We start from the raw sequence: 22,182 nt of genomic DNA on the forward strand, positions 1-22,182 counted from the left end.
GAATAGACCTGTCTAGATCACAAGAGAGGAATAGACCTGTCTAGATCACTAGAGAGGAATAGACCTGTCTAGATCACTAGAGAGGAATAGGCCTGGCTAGATCACTAGAGAGGAATATACCTGGTTATATCAGTGTAGATTGTCTTCTATGGATTGTACTGAACCCAGCTCAATAAAGATATTCTACTTACCCTCTGGGGGCCGGTTGGACGTGTCCACTACAACAACCCAATTCCTAAAGAGGTTTCCAAAGACCTGTTTCAGAATCATGGCATCTGGGATATCCGTCACCTGTGAAGTGAAGTGACAACCAATACACTTAGATATTGCTCTATCCTGTGTAGGGCTGTCAAATTATTAAAATAATATAAAATAATAATAATTTAATCAATGGCATGAGTTAATTGCAATTAATTGCAATTTTAGAATTAGCAAAACTTTGCCCCTAAATAAACAATTTTACATTTAAAAAGCAGTGCTTTGAGTTATATGTATTTTATTTCACCTTTATTTAACCAGGTAGGCCAGTTGAGAACAAGTTCTCATTTACAACTGCAACCTGGCCAAGATAAAGCAAAGCAGTGCGACAAAAACAACAACACAGAGTTTTTCATGGGATAAACAACCGTACAGTCAATAACACAATAGAAAAATCTCTATACAGTGTGTACAAATGAAGTAAGGAGGTAAGGCAATAAATAGGCCATAGTGGCGAAGTAATTACAATTTAGCAATTTACACTGGAGTGATACATGTGCAGATGAGGATGTGCAAGTAGAAATACTGGTGTGCAAAAGAGCAGAAAAACTAAAACAAATATGGGGATGAGGTAGGTGGTTGGTTGGATGGGCTATTTACAGATTTTAGTTTTACTTGCAGAGGCCACGGAAGGCATTGAAGCTCGTCTGGAGGCTTGATGATTGGTTGACAAGTTGACAATCAGGTGTGCTTGTCCGGGACTACAAAGCCTGAAGAATTTTGAAAGGAATAACAGGCAAATTTTGCTCAATACAGGTGTGTGAAGCTCTTATGAGACTTACCCAAGAAGACTCACAGCTGTAATCGCTGCCAAAGGTGTTTCTAACATGGATTGACTCAGAGGGATGAATACTTATCTAATCAAGGTATATTAGTGTTTTAATTTTCATTAATATAAAAAAATAAAATACAAATATTTCACATTAGAGTATTTTGTGTAGATCATTGACAACAAATGATAATTAAATCCATTTGAATCCCACTTTATAACAAAGTGTGAAGAAATCCAGGGGGGTGTTGACTTTGTATAAGCGCTGTATTTGATGCTGTCTGGCCAAAAACATTATGGGATGTCATACTATTTTTGGCCAGACAGCATCAGATACAATGGGCTACATATAGAAAAGACAGAGGGGCACTGTTTTGCTTGCTCTGATGCTTTCTTCTGTTAGATAGTTTCAGCCACTTGTGAATTGAAGGAAAGTTGGCGAGTGCACAGTGCACTGATCGGATGCTGGAATTATTTTGGATGAACCTGCGAAGCTAAGGACCTTGGGACTAAACACCTCCCTCTGCAACTGGATCCTGGACTTCCTGACGGGCCACCCCCAGGTGGTAAGGGTAGGCAACAACACGTCTGCCACGCTGATCCTCAACACTGGGGCCCCTCAAGGGTATTTGCTTAGACCCCTCCTGTACTCTCTGTTCACCCACAACTGCATGGCCAAACAACTCCAACACCCTCATTAAGTTTACTGACGACAAAACAGTGGTAGGCCTGATCACCGACAACGATGAGACATCCTATAGGGAGGAGGTCAGAGAACTGGCAGTGTGGTGCCAGGATAACCTCTCCCTCAATGTGAGCAAGACAAAGGAGCTGATTGTGGACTACAAGAAAAGGCGGGCTGAACAGGACCCCATTAACATCGACAAACGATCATGGTCCAAACACACCAAGACAGTCGTAAAGAGGGTACGACAACACCTTTTCCCCCCTCAGGAGACTGAAAATACCTGGCATGGTACCCCAGATCCTCAAAAAGTTCTACACCTGTACCATCGAGAGCATCCTAACTGGTTGCATCACCACCTGGTGTGGTAACTGCTCGGCATCTGACTGTAAGGCGCTAGAGGGTAGCCCGTACCGCCAAGTACTTCACTGGGACCAAGCTTCCTGCCATCCAGGACCTATATAATAGGAGGTGTCAGAGGAAAAGCCATAAAATTGTTAAAGACTCCAGTCACCCAAGCATAGAATGTTTCTCTGCTACCGCACGGCAAGCGGTACCGGAACGCCAAGTCTAGGACCAAAAGGCTCCTTAACAGCTTCTACCCCCAAGCCATAAGACTCCTGAACAATTAATCAAATGGCCACCGGATTATTTACATTGACACCCCCACTCGCTGTTTATTATCTATGCAGTCACTTCACCCCCACCTACATGTACAAATTACCTCGACTAACCTGTACCCCCACACATTGACTCGGTACCGGTACCCACTGTATATAGCCTCGTTGTTTTGTCTTACTTTTTAATAATTTTTTACTTTAGTTTATTTGGTAAATATTTTCTTCTCTCTTTCTTGAACTGCACTGTTGGTTAAGGGCTTGTAAATAAGCATTTCACGGTAAGGACTACACCTGTTGTATTCGGCACAGGTGACAAATAAAGTTTGATTTGAAGGGAACATACTTTTTGAAGTGATTTGTTTCAAAATCTGATGAAAACAGCATGGTTGTGTTCATGGCACATTAAAAGGCAATAAAATGTTACAGTTAAATGACATATCTTTATAGTAAATCCCATATCTTTATATCTTTATAGTAAATCCCATAATCCCAAATCCCATTTGTTAAGACATGCCTCTGCCTGACGCCCCTGTACATTATTGAATGTGTTTTGTTAGTCTGCACACCAGTTTCTAAAATCAGTGCATGCATAAAAATCCAATTACCTTTGAAAAAGATGGACGTAGGCTGGTTGCTGTATTTATTTATTTTATTAAACAGTAACATGCAAAACAGAACAGCCAGAGAAATTACACAAAGACATAGAAGAAAATGAAATACAAATCCACATGATATCAAAAATAGACATGTAGCGAATACATTTTTTAGACGTTTGAATGATTCTAAATAGTTTTCCAAATCAGATACAAAAATTAACAGGCTTTTTCTTCATAAAATGATTTGTGTATGAAAAATGTTCCTGATAAAATAAAGAGATTTATAAACATACTGACCCACAAATTGTGGAATCACTGTAGTAAAACCATATGTCAAACTTAGATATTTCAACCGTTGAATGCATTTTGTTTCCAAGATATAGTTTTACATCAGTCCAGAACACCCCACTATGTAAACAATTACAGAATAAGTGTTCAATAGATTCAGTTTCTAGTTGACAAAAACTGCATTCACTGGTAACATAAGGTATATATTTAGAAATCAAGCTATTACACAGACAGAATCTATGGATAATCTTAAAGGAGATCTCCTTTACTTTATTGGTCACCATAAATGTGTGGAATGAGCCAAGCACGGCGCCAGTTTACATCAAACGATGAAGCCCAACAAAATATCGCAGAGGGAATAGACTTCCTGTAGAAAATATCCTTTAATAAAAGATTGTTGAATTTCTTATCTAGTAAACCTACGCCATTCCTCTGGATATCGCTTACAATATATGTTCCAAAATATGCATTATTCTGAAGTAAATATTTTACCCCACAAGGTATAGATTTTATAACAGTGTCATATTCCTTGCTTGAAACCTCAAAGTTGTATCTTTCCATCAATTCTCTCAGCGTAAATAGATTCCCAATAATACTAAGTAAGTGGCTGACAAGGACAATGTTTTTCGAGAACCGAGGCTGGTTGCTGTAACCTCGTAGGGTTTTGTGCATTTTATCCGAGGTCTGAACCACGGCTTTGTGATGCGGGTCCTCTCGCAGCGCCCAGTCCATGTCCAGATTGGTGTAGTGCTCCAGCGGTCCGCTGTACGCTGCGGCGGCATTGCTTACTTCTGCAGCAGGCTGGAGAGCATCTCCATCTGTCGAGTAGCCTGACCAGCAGACAAGATCACGGAATAAACATTAACATCCTGATGCTGTGGTAGTAAGATATATAGCTAGACCCCTGTGGAGGTTTAAAGTTACGTGTTTAGAGGAGCAAAAACTGTTATCCAGTTAACGTTACGAAGTTAGCGAGCAAGCTGTCCAAAGATTGATTTGTCAGCGATTCGTTATCCCCTCGTCTCAAAAAGGTACGTTTGTCAGCACCGCAACAATGTAGCTAGCTATTAATGTCATTATAATAATGGCTGATTTATGTGCTTGTTGCCAGTTAATTAGCTAGCCAGCCTGACTAGACAAGTCCGGAATGGAATGAAGTTTGACAGGTTAAGGTAACTAGTTAACTTTAGCTATGCTAACACGCTACAGTAAACTAGCTGTCAGTTGATACTCATTTGAAACGACACACCAAAATAACAAATTGATACCAAAATAATATTCTCACCTCGTCTGGAAATTTCAGTCATACCGTTACATATCGTTCTCGAGGAATAGGACTGCTCTTTCAATAGAAGTCTAATGATGGGCGACATCTTTGACGACAACATGTACGTCGCCATTTTGGCTTCAAATGCAACTTTATTGAATCAGGCAAAAATGCACAAAATTATCCTTAAGTGAGCCAGGAGAGGGCTGTATTTCTCATTTAATTAAGGACTGCAGTTCACATTATGCTTATTTTTTTCCATGAATAGAGAATAAAGTAGCTTACTAAATATGCACATGTTGTTGCAGTGTTGGTTTATTTGATCTCAATTGGCAATGAATGGCATTGGCAGTAATAGTCTATGGGCCAGACCCGCAAATTCGTGAAGATGCCTCATAGTGATTTTCTTGTAGGTCTATGTCCCTAGTTGGAACATGTGTGATAGCAGTGCAGCAATGGCAGCTTTCTCTGTGCTATCACTCTTTATTTCATCCCTCCATCTCATTCATTTTTCCCATAAGGATTTTACTATGACAAACAATGTCAGTATACAAGTTATTTCCCACATATACCCATTAATCAGATATAATTGCAAAGCTTAGATTAACAGCTATCCATCAGATACAATTTCGGGAATGTTAGGTCAACAGAACTTTTACATTTGACCTCTAGTGTACATATCAGAATAACCTGTATAAATTGCTTTAAAAAGGAAACCCTGATAATGTTAAACTTTGTTTGACAAGTGGTTTTGAAAGTTCATGAAATGTTTCAACTGTGCCTTCAGAAAGTATTCGTACCCATTTACTTATTTTGCCTGTGCCTAGCTCCATTCTGTTTATTTTTATCCTGAAAAACCATATGTCAGTCATAAGTCTCAAAGAGGGTGTTTTGTCTTGCTGGTGCATTCTTCCAAGTCATCAGTACCAGTCTCCCGAGTGGCACAGCAGTCTAAGGCACTACATCTCAGTGTTTGAGGCGTCACTACAGACACCCTTGTTCAAATCCAGGCTGTATCACAACCGGCCGTGATTGGGAGTCCCATAGGGCGGCGCACAATTGGCCCAGCGTCGTCCGGGTTTGGCCGGTGAAGGACGTCACTGTAAATAAGAATTTGTTCTTAACTGACTTGCCTAGTTAAATAAAGGTTAAATAAAAAAATCAGCGATATAGCATTGGGTTAGGCACATATTTGTCATCAATGTGTGTACATTTACAATGGTAATGATATGGTCAATTTTAGGAAATGTTACTTAACATACTATTTATAAGTAGAATGGTTTGCCTTTTGTGTTAGGATTTGTGGGCTTTGACCTTCTTATGTAGGTGTCATAACCAACCATAAAATATTGCAATATACTGTATGTCACAACATATGTGTCATTACAGTGTTATGACAATGCTATGACATGGTTATGACCGTGTTATGACGCTAGGTGTCCAATAAAGTGTTACCAAAAGGGTCAATGCAGATAGTCCTGGTAGCTACAGTATTTGGTTAACTATTTAACTAACTACAGTATTTAGCAGTCTTATGGCTTGGAGGAAGAAGCTGTTCAGGGTTCTGTTGGTTCCAGATTTGGTATATCGGTACTGCTTGCCGTGACTTGGGTGGCTGGAGTCTTTGACAATTTTTAGGGCCTTTCTCTGACACCACCTGGTATAGCGGTCCTGGATGGCAGAGTGCTCGGTCCCAGTGATGAACTGGGCTGTACGCACTACTCTCTGTAGCACTTTGCGGACGGATGCCAAGCAGTTGCTATACCAAGCGGTGCTATACCAAGCGGTGATGCAGCCAGTCAAGATGCTCTCAATGGTGCATGCCAAACTTTTTCAGCCTTCTGAGGGCGAATAGGCATTGTCGTGCCCTCTTCACGACTGTGTTGGTGTGTGTGGACCATGATAGATCCTTAGTGATGTGGACACAGAGGAACTTGAAGCTCTCGACACACTCCACTACAGCTCCGTCGATGTGAATAGTGGCGTGCTCGGCCCTCTCCGTTTCCTGTAGTCCACGATCAGCTCCTTTGTCTTGCTGACGTTGAGGGAGAGGTTGTTATTCTGCCAACACACTACCAGGTCTCTGACCTCTTCCCTATAGGCTGTCTCATCGTCGTCGGTGATCAGGCCTACCACTGTTGTGTCATCTGCAAATTTAATGATGGTGTTGGAGTCGTGCGCGGCCACGCAGTCGTGGGTGAACAGGGAGTACAGGTTGGAGACTAAGCACGCCCTCTGAGGGGCCCCCGTGTCGAGGGTCAGCGTGGTAGATGCGTTGTCACCTACCCTCACCACCTGGGGGCGGCCCGTCAGGAAGTTCAGGATCCAGTTGCAGAGGGAGTTGTTCAGTCACAGGGTCCTTAGCTTAGTGATGATCTTTGAGGGCACTATGGTGTTGAATTCTGAGCTGTAGTCAATGAACTGCATTCTCACATAGGTGTTCTTCTTGTCCAAGTGGGAAAGGGCAGTGTGGAGTACGAATAGGAGTGGGTCCAGGGTGTCTGGGATGATGGTGTTGATGTGAGCCATGACCAGCCTTTCAAAGCATTTCATGGTTACAGATGTGAGTGCTACGTGGCGATAGTCATTTAGACAGGTTACCTTGGAGTTCTTGGGCACAGGGACTATAGTGGTCTGCTTGAAACATGTAGGTATTATAGACTGGATAAGGGAGAGGTTTAAAATGTCAGTGAAGACACTCGCAAGCTGGTCAGCGCATGCTCTGACTACACATCCTGGTAATTTGTCTGGTGAATGTTAACCTGTTTCAAGGTCTTACTCACATCGGCTACAGAGAGCGTGATTACACAGTCGTCCGGAACCACTGGTGCTCTCATGTATGGTTCAGTGTTGCTTGCCTTGAAGTGAGCATAGAAGGCATTTAGCTCATCTGGTGGGCTCGCATCACTGGGTAGCTCGCGGCTGGGTTTCTCTTTGTAAACCGTGCTAGTGCGCATGCCCTGCCATATCTACGACCGCAGCCGGTGTAGTAGAAGTTGATCTTAGTCCTGTATTGACACTTTGCCTGTTTGATGGTTTGTCAGACGGCGTAGCAGGATTTCTTATAAGCATCCGGATTAGTGTCCCACTCCTTGAAAGCTACAGCTCTAGCCTCTAGCTCAGTGCGGATGTCGCCTGTAATCCGTGGCTTCTGGTTGGGATATGTACAGTGTACGTACGGTCACTGTGGGGACAACGTCGCCAATGCACTTATTAATGAAGCCGGTGACGGATGTGGTAAACTCCTCAATGCCATCGATCGGATGAATCCCGGAACATATTCCAGTCTGTGCTAGTGAAACAGTCCTGTAGCTTAGCATCCACTTCATCGGACCACTTCCATATTGAGCTGGTACTTCCTGTTTGAGTTTTTGCTAATAAGCAGAAATCAGGAGGATAGAGTTATGGTCAGATTTGCCAAATGGAGGGTGAAGGAGAGCTTTGTATGCGTTTCTGTGTGTGGAGTAAAGGTGATTTTTATATACCTCTTATAAGGGCACAAGGCGAGACCTAGATGCAGACACACGAGGCAGATGGATTGAGTCGTTGATATTTATTAACATTCCAAAAAAAGTAGGCAAGAGAATGGTCATGGACAGGAAAAAGGTCAAAACCAGTTCAGAGTCCAGGAGGTACAGAGTGGCAGGCAGAATGGTCAGGCAGGTGGGTATGGACTCCAGAAAATAGGCAAGGGTCAAAACCGGGAGGACTAGCAAAAAGCGACTAGAAGCAGGAATACGGGAAAACATGCTGGTTGTCTTGAAAAACATACCAGACGAACTGGCACAGAGAGACAGGAAAAAGGAATATATACACCAGGGAAAATTAGCGACACCTGGAGGGGGTGGAGACAATCAATAGGACAGATGAAACAGATCAGGGTGTGACACCTCTAGTTGCACACGTGACATGCTGGTAGAAATAAGGTAAGACGGATTTTAGTTTTCCTGAAAAATGTAGTGGGGAAGCTATGTTTTTGGATTGTAAATTTAGTGATAGAAGCACCAAATTGCACACACACAGCTAGAACAGGGTTTTAAAAAGATTTGTATATACAAGGCCAATATGGCCGCCAAACAACTCAATGGATCAATTTCGCATGACCATACCTATATGAAATATAATGGTAGTATGCCCAATAATATCTTAACATGTTCATAGGGATGTAGAATACACAACCAGGTGTGCCAGCTATATTAAGATGTTTCATTATTCACATAATTGTGGTAAGACTGTGCCCAAAACACTGTACAAATCGCTGATTTCTGAAGCCTACCACTCTAGAAATGGACACAAGCAATAGATTGACAATGACTTTAAACACTGTTCTTGGGGTGAAATCACCTCAGTGACTGCATTCTGAAACACATTCACACCACATTCACACCAACACACACTAGTGCTGAGCGATTAACCGGAAAGTAGGTTATTTTTCACTTTTTAAACAACTAATTGACCAATGACGGTTAAATTATTTTAATTAAGGCCTCCGGAGTGCCGCAGCGGTCTAAGGCACTGCATCGGCGTCACTACAGATCCGAGTTCGATCCCGGGCTGTGTCACAGCCGGCCGCTACCGGGAGACCCATGAAGCGGCAGACAATTGGTCCAGCGTCGTCCGGGTTAGGGGAGGGTTTGGGCGGCTGGGATGTCCTTGTCCAATCGCGCTCCAGCGACTCCTTGTGGCGGTCCAGCGCATGCACACTGACTTCGGTCGGCAGCTGTACAGTGTTTCCTCCGACACATTGGTGCAGCTGGCTTCCGGGTTAAGTGTGCAGTGTGTTAAGAAGCAGTATGGCTTGTCGACCTTCGCCTCTCCTGAGTCCGTATGGGAGATGCAGCGATGGGACAAGACTGTAACTACCAATTGTATATCACAAATTGTAAAAAAAAAAAAAGATATTTTTTTCATATTTTTTTACGTTTGAATTACATTTCATTCTGTGTTTTTCTATGAGCTCAGTGCAGTTTCTCTACAGATAGGCTAAATCAGATCAAGCCCGAACTGTGTGATAGAGTTGTAGTTTTCAACAGGCCAATAGTCTACATAGTTATAGTTATAGTTAAGTGCAGAAAAAGTGGAAATGAACTACAATGACCGTAATCCATAGTGCACCTACTTGTCTGGTCTGTGTGTTTATTTTATGCCTGCTATGTTAGAGAGAGCGACTGAACAATGCGCGATCAAGAGGGATATAGAGCAGTTGCTTCAAGGTACTGTACATGTATCTCTAACTGAAAATACATCTAAGTGATTGATAATTGGTATTCAGGAGTCATAAAAGTATGCCTTATTTACTTTCAACAACTACTAAAATTGTGATTTTGTCAGACAGCAGCTCTATAGAGATGAGATGATGACTTGGAATGAAATAATAAAGTAATCAAATAAAACAAATCTAATATACATAAGTATACCAAACATTAAGGACACCTTCCTAATATTGAGTTGCACCCCCCCCCTTTCGCCCTCAGAACATCCTCAATTCATCAGGACATGGACTCTACAAAGTGTCAAGCGTTCCACAGGGATGCTGGCCCATGTTGACTCCAATGCTTCCCACAGTTGTGTCAAGTTGGCTGAATGTCCTTTGGGTGGTGGACCAATCTTGATACACATGGGAAACTGTTGAGCGTGAAAAACCCAGCAGCTTTGCAGTTCTTGACACAAACCGGTGTGCCTGGCACCTACTATCATACCCCGTTCAAAGGCACCTAAATATTTTGTCTTGTACATTCACCCTCTGAATGGCACACATACACAATCCATGTCTCAATTGTCTCAAGGCTTAAAAATCCTTCTTTCACCTGTCTCTTCCCCTTCATCTGCACTGACTGAAGAGGATTTAACAAGTGACATCAATAAGTGATCATAGCTTTCACCTGGATTCAACTGGTCAGTCTGTCATGGAAAGATCAGGTGTTCTTAATGTTTTGTACACTCAGTATACACAACAACTGAAATATTTTATTAAAGTAATGTGAATAAAGGATGATTAATAAGTGATAAGCAGTAATGGGCAGTCACTACCATCATGGGACTTTATTCATTATTTTATTCTGTGTTGTTACAGCATTCAACCCACATAATGCATAGTGCATTTAATGTTTAAAAAAAATAATTGAAACCGAACCGACCTCAAAGCACTAATTGCGGGACACCACACACACACACACACACACACACACACACACACACACACACACACACACACACACCATATCTATGTACACCCTCAACACTTTCAAATGAATTCCTATTGTAATTAGCGTTTGGTTTGAGGGTGTCTTCTATACTAATTATACATCCACCCAGTTTTGGGCCTGAGTATCAAGCAGCAAGACATGGGAGATACAGCCGGCAGGGTGTCACAGGCTTGTTGCCATGACAACAGGAGAATGTTTCCCAGCACTGGCAGACACACACACACACACACACACACACACACACACACACACACACACACACACACACACACACACACACACACACACACCACACACACACACACACTATTACAGTGGAATCCGCCTTGCTTGGAGATTCCGCTCTACGGAGCAGTTGAAGACATTTAGAAGCAGGCAAAGACACAGACAGGACAGAGGGTGATTCAATAGGAGAACAACTGAAAAGGAATATACTCTCCAATCCTCATTCATTCTGATGGTGTGTGCATACTGGCTCTGTTTTATCTCCCTTTATTTTCTGTTGTCTTTGTCTGCACAAAGGAAGGATGAAGCATGCTGCATGCTAATGCTATATTTTAACCACTGTAATAATTCAGCATTGCCTGTGTGTCTAGTCTTCTGCGCTCTATGTATGAGACATGCATGTTGATGTTGTTTTCATCAGTAGGCTAGGCTGGCTCTTGAGGCTGCTGCTTTTTTAAGATTATGGTGAGCACTGTCATCATAATGGTAATTCATAGCTGTGTAGCCATGGTGAAGTCAATTCCCCCTCCCTCCCCCCCCCCCCCCCCCCCCTTCCTCTGCCACTGCTGAATGCATTAGTGTAATGAGGAGTCTGCAGCCAGCCAGCCTGTGTGCCGTGCAGCAGCAGAGACGAGAGGAGCAGAGAGAAAACATACAGCATCTAAAGGCAAGATGGCTTCAACAGCCTGCTGAGGCAGTGTGCAGGGTTTAGAACCTTCTTCTGCTATTCTGGAATCTAACCGGGATCTAAGAAGGGAAGCGCTTGGTTCTCAAGCATTCTAGATCAGAGGAGATCAGGTAATGGAAGCTCTGGGAAACAAGCAGACAGAATGCTGGGGTTCATGCACATTGAGGATAGGATGGACTGGATGGTGGAACTGCCACTGTTTTTTATTATGTGCCATGCAGTCTTCAATTAATATAATTATTTCTCCCTTTGTGTTTCCCTCCTTCCTGTATGTCTCCCTCCAGCTCCAATGAGTGTACCTGCAGCAGCACAGAAAGCAGACAGCAACAGTGAAATGCAGTCGCCTGCAGTGTCTCCCTCCTTCCTCCCCAGCCAGCCAGGAAAGATTCCAGGCAGGAAGAGGGGGAGACCCCCACTACATCGCAAGATGGATTTTCCAACCCGCTACCCTGAATCCCTCCCTCCCCTCAAAGTGCCCAAGAAGAGGGGGAGAAAACCTGGCTTCAAGGTCAGTGTCAGGGATGGGAGGAGAGAGAAAGAAGAGGGGATTGGAGGGGATTGGAGGAGAGAGAAAGGGGAGGGGATGGGAATGGAGGAGAGGGAAAGAGGAGGGGATGGGAGGAGAGAGAAAGAGGAGGGGATGGGAGGAGAGAGAAAGAGGAGGGGATGGGAGGAGAGAGAAAGAGGAGGGGATGGGAGGAGAGAGAAAGAGGAGGGGATGGGAGGAGAGAGAAAGAGGAGGGGATGGGAGGAGAGAGAAAGAGGAGGGGATGGGAGGAGAGAGAAAGAGGAGGGGATGGGAGGAGAGGGAAAGAGGAGGGGATGGGAGGAGAGGGAAAGAGGAGGGGATGGGAGGAGAGGGAAAGAGGAGGGGATGGGAGGAGAGGGAAAGAGGAGGGGATGGGAGGAGAGGGAAAGAGGAGGGGATGGGAGGAGAGGGAAAGAGGAGGGGATGGGAGGGAAGGAGAGAGAAAGAGGGGATGGGAGGAGAGGGGGAGGGGATGGGATGGGAAGTCAGAGAAAGAGGAGGGGATGGGATTGGAGGAGAGGGAAAGGGGATGGGATTGGAGGAGAGGGAAAGGGGATGGGATGGGAAGAGAGAGAAAGAGGGTAGGGGATGGGATTGGAGGAGAGAGAAAGAGGAGGGGATGGGAGGGAAGGAGAGAGAAAGAGGAGGGGATGGGATTGGAGGAGAGGGAAAGGGGATGGGATTGGAGGAGAGGGAAAGAGGGGATGGGATGGGAAGAGAGGTAAAGAGGGGATGGGATGGGAAGTGAGAGAAAGAGGAGGGGATGGGATTGGAGGAGAGGGAAAGGGGATGGAATTGGAGGAGAGGGAAAGGGGATGGGATTGGAGGAGAGGGAAAGGCGATGGGATTGGAGGAGAGGGAAAGGGGAGGGGATGGGATTGGAGGAGAGGGAAAGGAGAGGGGATGGGATTGGAGGAGAGGGAAAGGAGAGGGGATGGGATTGGAGGAGAGGGAAAGGAGAGGGGATGGGATTGGAGGAGAGGGAAAGGAGAGGGGCCAATGGGGATGCAGGATGTTAACAAAATGCTTATGATGATGTAGCTTGACAGACCTAACTTCATTTAGATTTAGTGGGAGTAATATATAACATGAGGTAGCCTTTGTTTGTTTAATTGAACACTGTTTTAATTGATATTCTGATTGGCCCTGTATATGCCTAGCAAAATGAAATGCTTGGTAAATATTTCAATACGAAGAGGAGAGGTTATTTTATTTACAAGTTTCTGTGTAAAAATATCAATGTATAGATTTCTGTTGAGTGTTTACTAATGCCAATTGAGAACCGTTATCTTTTAGTCTATTGTTGCTATCTCAGACTGTATGGCATGGCGCTTGCAACAAGAATGTTGTGGGTTCGATTCCCGGGGGCCACCGATATGTAAAAATGTATGCACGCGTGACTATCAGTCGCTTTGGACAAACGCGTATGCTAAATTGCATGTATTATTTACAATTAGATACTGAGATCCAACCCCCTGTCTTCCTGCAGCTGAAGCCCAGGATGGTGCTGAATCCCCTGGCCATCTCTCCTCCCAGCAGCACCCCAGAACCAGACATGAGCTCCATCCCCCAGGATGCTGCTACCATCCCCCACTCTGCCACACCCCAGGTGCTCACAGGTAACTATACCCACCCCGCCACACCCCAGGTGCTCACAGTTAACTATACCCACTCTGCCAGGCTCCAGGTGCTCACAGTTAACTATACCCACTCCGCCATGCTCCAGGTGCTCACAGTTAACTATACCCACTCCGCCAGGCTCCAGGTGCTCACAGTTAACTATACCCACTCCGCCAGGCTCCAGGTGCTCACAGTTAACTATACCCACTCCGCCAGGCTCCAGGTGCTCACAGTTAACTATACCCACTCCGCCAGGCTCCAGGTGCTCACAGTTAACTATACCCACTCTGCCAGGCTCCAGGTGCTCACAGTTAACTATACCCACTCTGCCAGGCTCCAGGTGCTCACAGTTAACTATACCCCACTCCGTCAGGCTCCAGGTGCTCACAGTTAACTATACCCACTCCGCCAGGCTCCAGGTGCTCACAGTTAACTATAACCCACTCCGCCAGGCTCCAGGTGCTCACAGTTAACTATACCCACCCCGCCAGGCCCCAGGTGCTCACAGGTAGGCCCCACCCCTACTCTGCCACGCCCCTGGGCCCTCATTTTTCAACCGTGCGTACATTTCGTACAAATTTCTGGCGTATGTGGAGATTCTAGATTCGCATGCACAACAAATTATTGGGATTTATCAAACGGTCGCACGCAACATATAAACATGTTTTCATTGATAAATCAGAGCCATACTATATTTGTATTACAACCCCGCCTGGAAAACGCTCTCCATTCACCTTTTATGGTAACAAAAACACCCTGGAAATGTTGGAACTGGGTGATGACAGTTTCTAAAAGAAAGCACAATAGCTAATTTTATCACATTTCTATACAGGTGTGGGCAGAATGTTTTCATCTTTTGCAGTGACCTTTTTCAAACTAAGAATGCATGTCGCCAATAGCGAGTGCCAAACACTGGCCTCACATTCTGGATGATTGACTGACTGTTCAAACAATAGAAAAAGAAATGCTACAGCCCACACTTCTTTGTCAATAGATGATTGTGTTTATATCTCCTGTCTTGGTATAGTCTCTGAGATGAAATAGACAATGATGTTGCGCTCCTACGAAGGCGCTATGTGACCTTCTTACCGTTAGGCTACGTTTTAATGTTTTTCCTTGCAACGCTTTATTATAATTCCCTTGTGTCAAACACTCAAAACAACAGTATTGACTTGTAATACAATTCTTCAACCACTAGAAGTTGTGAGTACGCATGGTCTGACATATGCACACTTTCCTGTCAAATTCTAATTTGATAAATACCAACCTTTGCGGGAAAAGTGGTGCACGCAAGGTTGTCTTCTTTGTGCTTAGGCACATCTGATAAACAAGGCCCTAGGCTCACAGAGTTTGCCTCATTTTCCAATGTCTCCCTCCATAATGCTTTGTCTGGTGAAACATCTTGGGTGTTATGAAAAGTCATGTTGGTAATCACATTTCAAATGTAATTTGTATTCTGTTAGTTATAAGCATACTGTACTCGTTAATTTAAGGAAAGCAACGTCACCAAAGTAGCCGACCTAAATATCTTTGTCTCCTCTGTCCCTCCTGCTGTGTGTCCTGCAGTGTGTAACTACGTACATCATCAAGCAGGTGGACATGGTTACTAACCCTCGCTCGTACATCATCAAGCAGGTGGACATGGTTACTAACCCTCGCTCGTACATCATCAAGTAAGCGAACATGGTTACTAACCCTCGCTCGTACATCATCAAGTAAGCGAACATGGTTACTAACCCTCGCTCGTACATCATCAAGCAGGTGGACATGGTTACTAACCCTCGCTCGTACATCATCAAGTAAGCGAACATGGTTACTAACCCTCGCTCGTACATCATCAAGTAAGCGAACATGGTTACTAACCCTCGCTCGTACATCATCAAGTAAGCGAACATGGTTACTAACCCTCGCTCGTACATCATCAAGCAGGTGGACATGGTTACTAACCCTCGCTCGTACATCTTCAAGTAAGCGAACATGGTTACTAACCCTCGCTCGTACATCATCAAGCAGGTGGACATGGTTACTAACCCTCGCTCGTACATCATCAAGTAAGCGAACATGGTTACTAACCCTCGCTCGTACATCATCAAGTAAGCGAACATGGTTACTAACCCTCGCTCGTACATCATCAAGTAAGCGAACATGGTTACTAACCCTCGCTCGTACATCATCAAGTAAGCGAACATGGTTACTAACCCTCGCTCGTACATCATCAAGTAAGCGAACATGGTTACTAACCCTCGCTCGTACATCATCAAGTAAGAGAACATGGTTACTAACCCTCGCTCGTACATCATCAAGTAAGCGAACATGGTTACTAACCCTCGCTCGTACATCATCAAGTAAGCGAACATGGTTACTAACCCTCGCTCGTACAGCATCAAGTAAGCGAACATGGTTACTAACCCTCGTTCGTACATCATCAAGTAAGCGAACATGGTTACTAACCCTCGCTCGTACAGCATCAAGTAAGCGAACATGGTTACTAACCCTCGTTCGTACATCATCAAGTAAGCGAACATGGTTACTAACCCTCGCTCTCTCCACTCTTGTGTATCCTGCAGTGTGTATCTACATCAACAAGCATGTCAACATGGGCCCTAACCTGGACAGGAAGAAGCTGCAGCAGCTCCCAGATCATTTTGGGCCTGACAGGCCCTCGGTGGTGCTGCAGCAGGCCGTCCAGGGATGCATCGACAGCGCCTTCCAGCAGAAAGCTGTGTTCACTCTCCTCACACAGGGCTACGGAGGGGAGAAAATATCAGGTATAACTAGGGCCGTGTGCCTTGGTTAATCATGTCACGACCTGGATTTTAACCTTTTATGTTAAGCCTTTTCCAGAAATGAGAATTAGACCAAAAATGAAAGCATTTCTCTGAGAATGGTGCTGGACCATCTGACATACAAATAAAAAGGGACAGTTGGATGAAAAAGCTTTGAATAAAGGTTAGAAAATGACATGATTAACCATAACACAGGCCACTAGGAAAATACCACAGACCCACCTATTGTACAGTGTCACTGAGATTTTGGTTTTATATTTATACATTTTATTCGTAGCAACTGGCCTGAGGGAAATGATAGAAATTGACATACACTGATTAGATAATCTAGTAACCATGAGAACATCTGAGAACATCCGGATCTGTTACCCCGGGGTTATTGGCCATTTCCATCTTTGAATGTCAGTGGATGAAATGCATTGGTTGTAACTGTTGCTTTGAGACATGGTTGTAGAGATGTGTCCCCTAGAGCAAAGTTAACTGCAACAAGATTTACTGCAATGGGAAATTCAAATATATTCCGGCGTTGCGTCCCAAATAGCACCCTATTCACAGAGCAACACTTCAAATCAAATGTTATTAGTCACAAGAGACAAATACAACAGGTGTAGACCTTACAGTGAAATGCTTACTTACAAGCCCTTAACCAACAATGCAGTTTCAAAAAATACAGATAAGAATAAGAGATAAAAGTAACAAGTAATTGAAGAGCAGCAGTAAAACAACAATAGCAAGACTATATACAGGGGGGTACCAGTACAGAGTCAATGTGGAGACTATATACAGGGGATACCAGTACAGAGTCAATGTGGAGACTATATACAGGGGATACCAGTACAGAGTCAATGTGGAGACTATATACAGGGGGGTACCGGTACAGAGTCAATGTGGAGACTATATACAGGGGGGTACCGGTACAGAGTCAATGTGGAGACTATATACAGGGGGGGTACCGGTACAGAGTCAATGTGGAGACTATATACAGGGGGGGTACCGGTACAGAGTCAATGTGGAGACTATATACAGGGGGGTACCGGTACAGAGTCAATGTGGAGACTATATACAGGGGGGTACCGGTACAGAGTCAATGTGGAGACTATATACAGGGGGGTACCGGTACAGAGTCAATGTGGAGACTATATACAGGGGGGTACCGGTACAGAGTCAATGTGGAGACTATATACAGGGGGGTACCGGTACAGAGTCAATGTGGAGACTATATACAGGGGGGTACCGGTACAGAGTCAATGTGGAGACTATATACAGGGGGGTACCGGTACAGAGTCAATGTGGAGACTATATACAGGGGGGTACCGGTACAGAGTCAATGTGGAGACTATATACAGGGGGGTACCGGTACAGAGTCAATGTGGAGACTATATGCAGGGGGGTACCGGTACAGAGTCAATGTGGAGACTATATACAGGGGGGTACCGGTACAGAGTCAATGTGGAGACTATATACAGGGGGGTACCGGTACAGAGTCAATGTGGAGACTATATACAGGGGGGTACCGGTACAGAGTCAATGTGGAGACTGTATACAGGGGGGTACCGGTACAGAGTCAATGTGCGTTGGCACTGGTTAGTTGAAGTAGTATGTACATGTAGGTAGAGTTATTGAAGTGACTATGCATAGATGCCATTGGCTCTGGAATAGGGTCCCATCTGGGACGCAACCCAAGGGGTTAATCAAGTGTTCCTTTGTGTTCCAGCCACTTTCGATGGGAAGCAGCACCTTCTGAGTCTTCCTGTGGTCAACAGCATGGGCTACGTTCTACGCTTTCTCAAGAAGCTCTGTCGCAGCTTGCACTGTGAAAACCTCTTCAGCGACCAACCAATCCCCCAGCATAATAATGCCTCCTACCAATCAGAGGGTAATGCACTGTCTTGTATTCAATTTAATTCAAAATGCTTTCTTTATCCCACAAGGGAAATGGTGTAGGCAGAGGTCCAGATATGATGCATTAAACGTTTAAGCAATAAGGCCCAAGGTGGTGTGGTATATTAGCCATATACCAGAAACCCCCGAGGTGCCTTATTGCTATTATAAACTGGTTACCAACATAATTAGACCAGTAAAAATGAATGTTTTGTGATACCCGTTGGTATACGGTCTGATATACCACGGCTTTCAGCCAGTCAGTATTCAGGGCTCGAACCACCAGGTTTATAATACTTTTTAGAACAATCCTGTGCCTTAACAGGTGCTTTTGAAGATATCGCCCCTCAGACATTTTGTGGGCTCAGTTCCTCAAATATTGTGCTATATGGCGTCAGATTGCACATGAAAGCACAGAATTACATTTTGTCAAATACACATCAATTGGTGTTTTACTTGTGTAATCCCTGGTAATCCTAATCCATTATCCAAATCCCTGTATTCCAACCTAAACAAATGAGACCTCTATGCCAGAACACTACCTAGAACATTCTCTTGTACCTAAACAAGAGCACCAGGGAAACCCTACACTCAATTCTCCAAACAGTGCTTGTTTCTTCCGATTGGACCATAAAAGCACAGAAGGACATTTCATAGACATCTTTAAAGGCTTCAGCTTCTATCGAACGTTATTCAAAGTATTGCCAATATGTTTTACTTATGTAATCTCTTTCCATTCATATCACAGCTGAAACCTCCATGCCAGAGGAGTATCTTCTGGACCCGTCAGACAAACGCTACTCAATGGACCCAGGTGACTCCGCCTTCAGTGCCATAAGCTCCTCCTACTCATCCAAACCATCCTATGGGTTCCGCTCCTCGCAGCAGTTCCCCAACGGCTCCTCCCCCTTGGGCATGTGTAGACAGACGTCCAGCCCTAACACCTTCCTGGAAGGCAACAGGATAGGTAAGAGATAGGAGAGTGGAGACTAGGCTTGCAAAATTCTGGTAACTTTCCCAAAATGTCCAGGTTTTCCGGAATATTCCCTCCCGATTCCGGGAATCTTCCAACCGGGATTTCTGGAAAACCTGGGGATTTGGGGAAAATGTGTTTCTTGCTATAATCACAATGCCCTAACCAGGTAAAATAGACCAGCATAGAAATCCTTCTTGACCTCTTTCTCTTTTCTCATGCAGCGTACAATCCATCTCAGGACTCCCAGGAGTCCAAGCCGCCCCCCAGTAAGGACCCTTCCACCTGGAGTGTAGAGGATGTGGTGTGGTTCATCAGAGACGCCGACCCGCAGTCCCTGGGCCCTCACGCGGACGTCTTCAGGAAGCATGTAGGCTACCCCTGGGCTCACTCATAATAAATATTTCCTTGATACCTCGTATCCTCTCTCTACGAACCTTCTCAAAACGCCTTGGAGGAGAAGGTCCTTGGGGAGGGACCTCGGACCTTCTCTTCCAATCCAGTTGAGGATGAGACAAGGATGTGAGGAATCACTGAAAGACAAATTGAGATTGAGGCCTGGATCTGCAACAGTTGGGGGAAACCCCTTTTCTTTTTCAGTTGTTATGTTTCATGTGATGTTTTAATTTGAGTGGTTGGATTATATCTGGATGTGATGTTTTGTGAAATACTTACCAGGATTGGGGTCACTCCCAGTTCAGTAAACAACCCTGATACATGTGTCCACTTTACTTTTAGTGGAGATTTAATATAACCTGAGCTTCTGTTTCTATCCCACAGGAGATAGACGGCAATGCGCTGTTACTTCTAAAGAGTGACATGATGATGAAGTACCTAGGACTGAAGCTGGGGCCAGCCCTGAAGCTCTGCTATCACATCGACAAACTAAAACAAAACAAGTTCTGAATCTGAACATTTTTTCACGTCATCAATCTGTGGGACCCAACTTTGTGGATGCGTTCCAAATGGTACCCATAACCCACTCGTTTTGACCGTAGCCCTATTGGCCCTGGTTAAAACTAGTACAATATATAGGGAATAGGGTGCCATTTGAGATGCTATATTTTACTGATTATTTTTGCATTTTCATATATCATGTATCTAAAGAAAAGAATGTGATATGTGATCGTGACAGAATACGTTTTTGGATATTCTAGTTTTTCTGTTGAAGCAAGGTTTTGGTTTATACAGATGACAAAATATGCAAATTGTGGAATGCATAACTGATACACTGGTTGACAATACCTGGGAGAGGGATACAGCTGTCCTATAAATGAGCTTATTAAGGCACCCAGGCGCCCTGGTAAAACATACCAAGTCACGTTTATGATCTGTTGAGAAGGGGGAATTATTTTAGATAAACTGTTATTTATACTTGGTCTCAAATCTGCGGTATAACTTTGTTTTAATGGATATAAAAAAGGGGGGTCTCCACAAATGTGTGACAAACACATCAAAACTCCCATATTGTTCTATTCTATACCTTTACAAAAGTGACTTGAATATGTAGTAGGGTTGAAGCTGTTGATGAAGTTCTTAACACATCAATGCATGTCATTAAAAACAGGAAGCTACAGTGATGTTAAACATTACTATACTTGGTTTTGTTATTTACACGAAATAATGTAAACTAAAATGGTTTTGCATATTGTTTTACATATTGTTTTACATATTGTTTTGATAAAATTGCCAAAAAGATCATGTTTGTGCTACAACACATAACAACGAGACATTTCTATAGTTTAATAAAATAATGATCTCCAGACTCTTTAAACATTTTTTTAAACTTTATTTTACCTTTATTTAACTAGGCAAGTCAGTTAAGAATAAATTCTTATTTTCAATGACTGCCTAGGAACAGTGGGTTAACTGCCTTGTTTAGGGGCAGAACGACAGATTTTTACCTTGTTAGCTCGGGGATTCGATCTTGCCTCCTCACAACATATTTACTATGGACATTTTTTACTACATATCATTATCGAAACAGAGTTGGAGAGCAATGGATGAGAACACTCACTGCATAACTTCAATTGACCTACAGTATTGGGTTATTAGGCCATATAGCATTGCTTGTGTACGCCAGTTTGGCAGTATGTGTACTTTTTAGTAACCTGTGTACGTCAATGCTGCTGTATACAATTACATGTAATTCATACCAAGTCAAATCAACCTGGGACTAGGTCTTTTATTTTGAAAATAATATTGGAAAGATCTATACTGTAAATCAGAGAATAACCACTGTATGGATTAATTAATTTGTACTGGTGCTAAAGAAGTTCTCAATGTATTGAATATCTCATGTTTGCTTTTGTGTTGTGAGACTTAAATGGAAATCAATCAATGTGTGTATTTAACCTGGCTGTGTATCCTATCTAAGTAATAAAATTAAGAAAATATTAAGGAAACAAGGTGTGGTCTGTCAAGCATCTTTCTTGTTGATATCAAGCATCTTTCAGAATGAAATCAAGCATCTTTCTTGTTGATATCAAGCATCTTTCTTGTTGATATCAAGCATCTTTCAGAATGAAATCAAGCTTGGGACTCATGTGAAAATAATAATGAAATGTTACCAAATGTGACACAATCACGTGTCAATTCAGATAGTTATGTTTTGTCCTGATGCAGAATAATGTATTAGCCTACAGGCTTATTTCAGTAGATTTGAATTAGTTAAACAGTATGGCCTGTCCTTTGTTTGGCTCATGGTCTATCCTTTCAGTCATGTTTGCTTTGGGATTGACCTTTCTAGGTTAGGCTATATGCAGAAACAGGTGCACGTAGACTAGGCCTT

At 43.5% G+C, this 22,182-nt stretch overlaps 1 protein-coding gene and 1 long non-coding RNA gene across 5 annotated transcripts; one reads left to right on the top strand and one right to left on the bottom strand.

Annotated features, from left to right (window-relative positions):
* Nucleotides 1-2,963: 2,963 nt before the first annotated feature.
* On the bottom strand, nt 2,964-4,629 carry LOC106611343 (uncharacterized). Its single transcript, XR_001330092.3, has 2 exons — nt 4,502-4,629; nt 2,964-4,046 (listed from the first exon to the last, which is right to left on the bottom strand). It is a non-coding gene; the product is annotated as an uncharacterized LOC106611343 (long non-coding RNA).
* Nucleotides 4,002-21,799, top strand: LOC106611342 (sex comb on midleg-like protein 4). Of its 4 annotated transcripts, none has more exons than XM_014211477.3 (9): nt 4,007-4,247; nt 11,494-11,712; nt 11,887-12,110; nt 13,621-13,750; nt 16,319-16,519; nt 18,252-18,413; nt 19,167-19,385; nt 19,616-19,761; nt 20,172-21,799. In XM_014211477.3, exons 3-9 carry the CDS (start codon nt 11,892-11,894, stop codon nt 20,295-20,297), a joined length of 1,203 nt encoding a protein of 400 aa, XP_014066952.1. In that variant the 5' UTR covers nt 4,007-4,247; nt 11,494-11,712; nt 11,887-11,891; the 3' UTR covers nt 20,298-21,799. The 4 variants fall into 4 exon arrangements, with proteins under 4 accessions (XP_014066953.1, XP_014066952.1, XP_014066954.1 ...); XM_014211475.3 differs by lacking the exon at nt 4,007-4,247 and adding an exon at nt 10,989-11,149; XM_014211478.3 differs by lacking the exon at nt 11,494-11,712 and having other exon boundaries at nt 4,002-4,247.
* The last annotated feature ends 383 nt before the right edge of the window (nt 21,800-22,182 follow it).

Source organism: Salmo salar, chromosome 09 (assembly GCF_965601325.2).
Source record: "Salmo salar chromosome 09, fSalSal1, whole genome shotgun sequence".
Taxonomy (NCBI): Eukaryota; Metazoa; Chordata; class Actinopteri; order Salmoniformes; family Salmonidae; genus Salmo; species Salmo salar.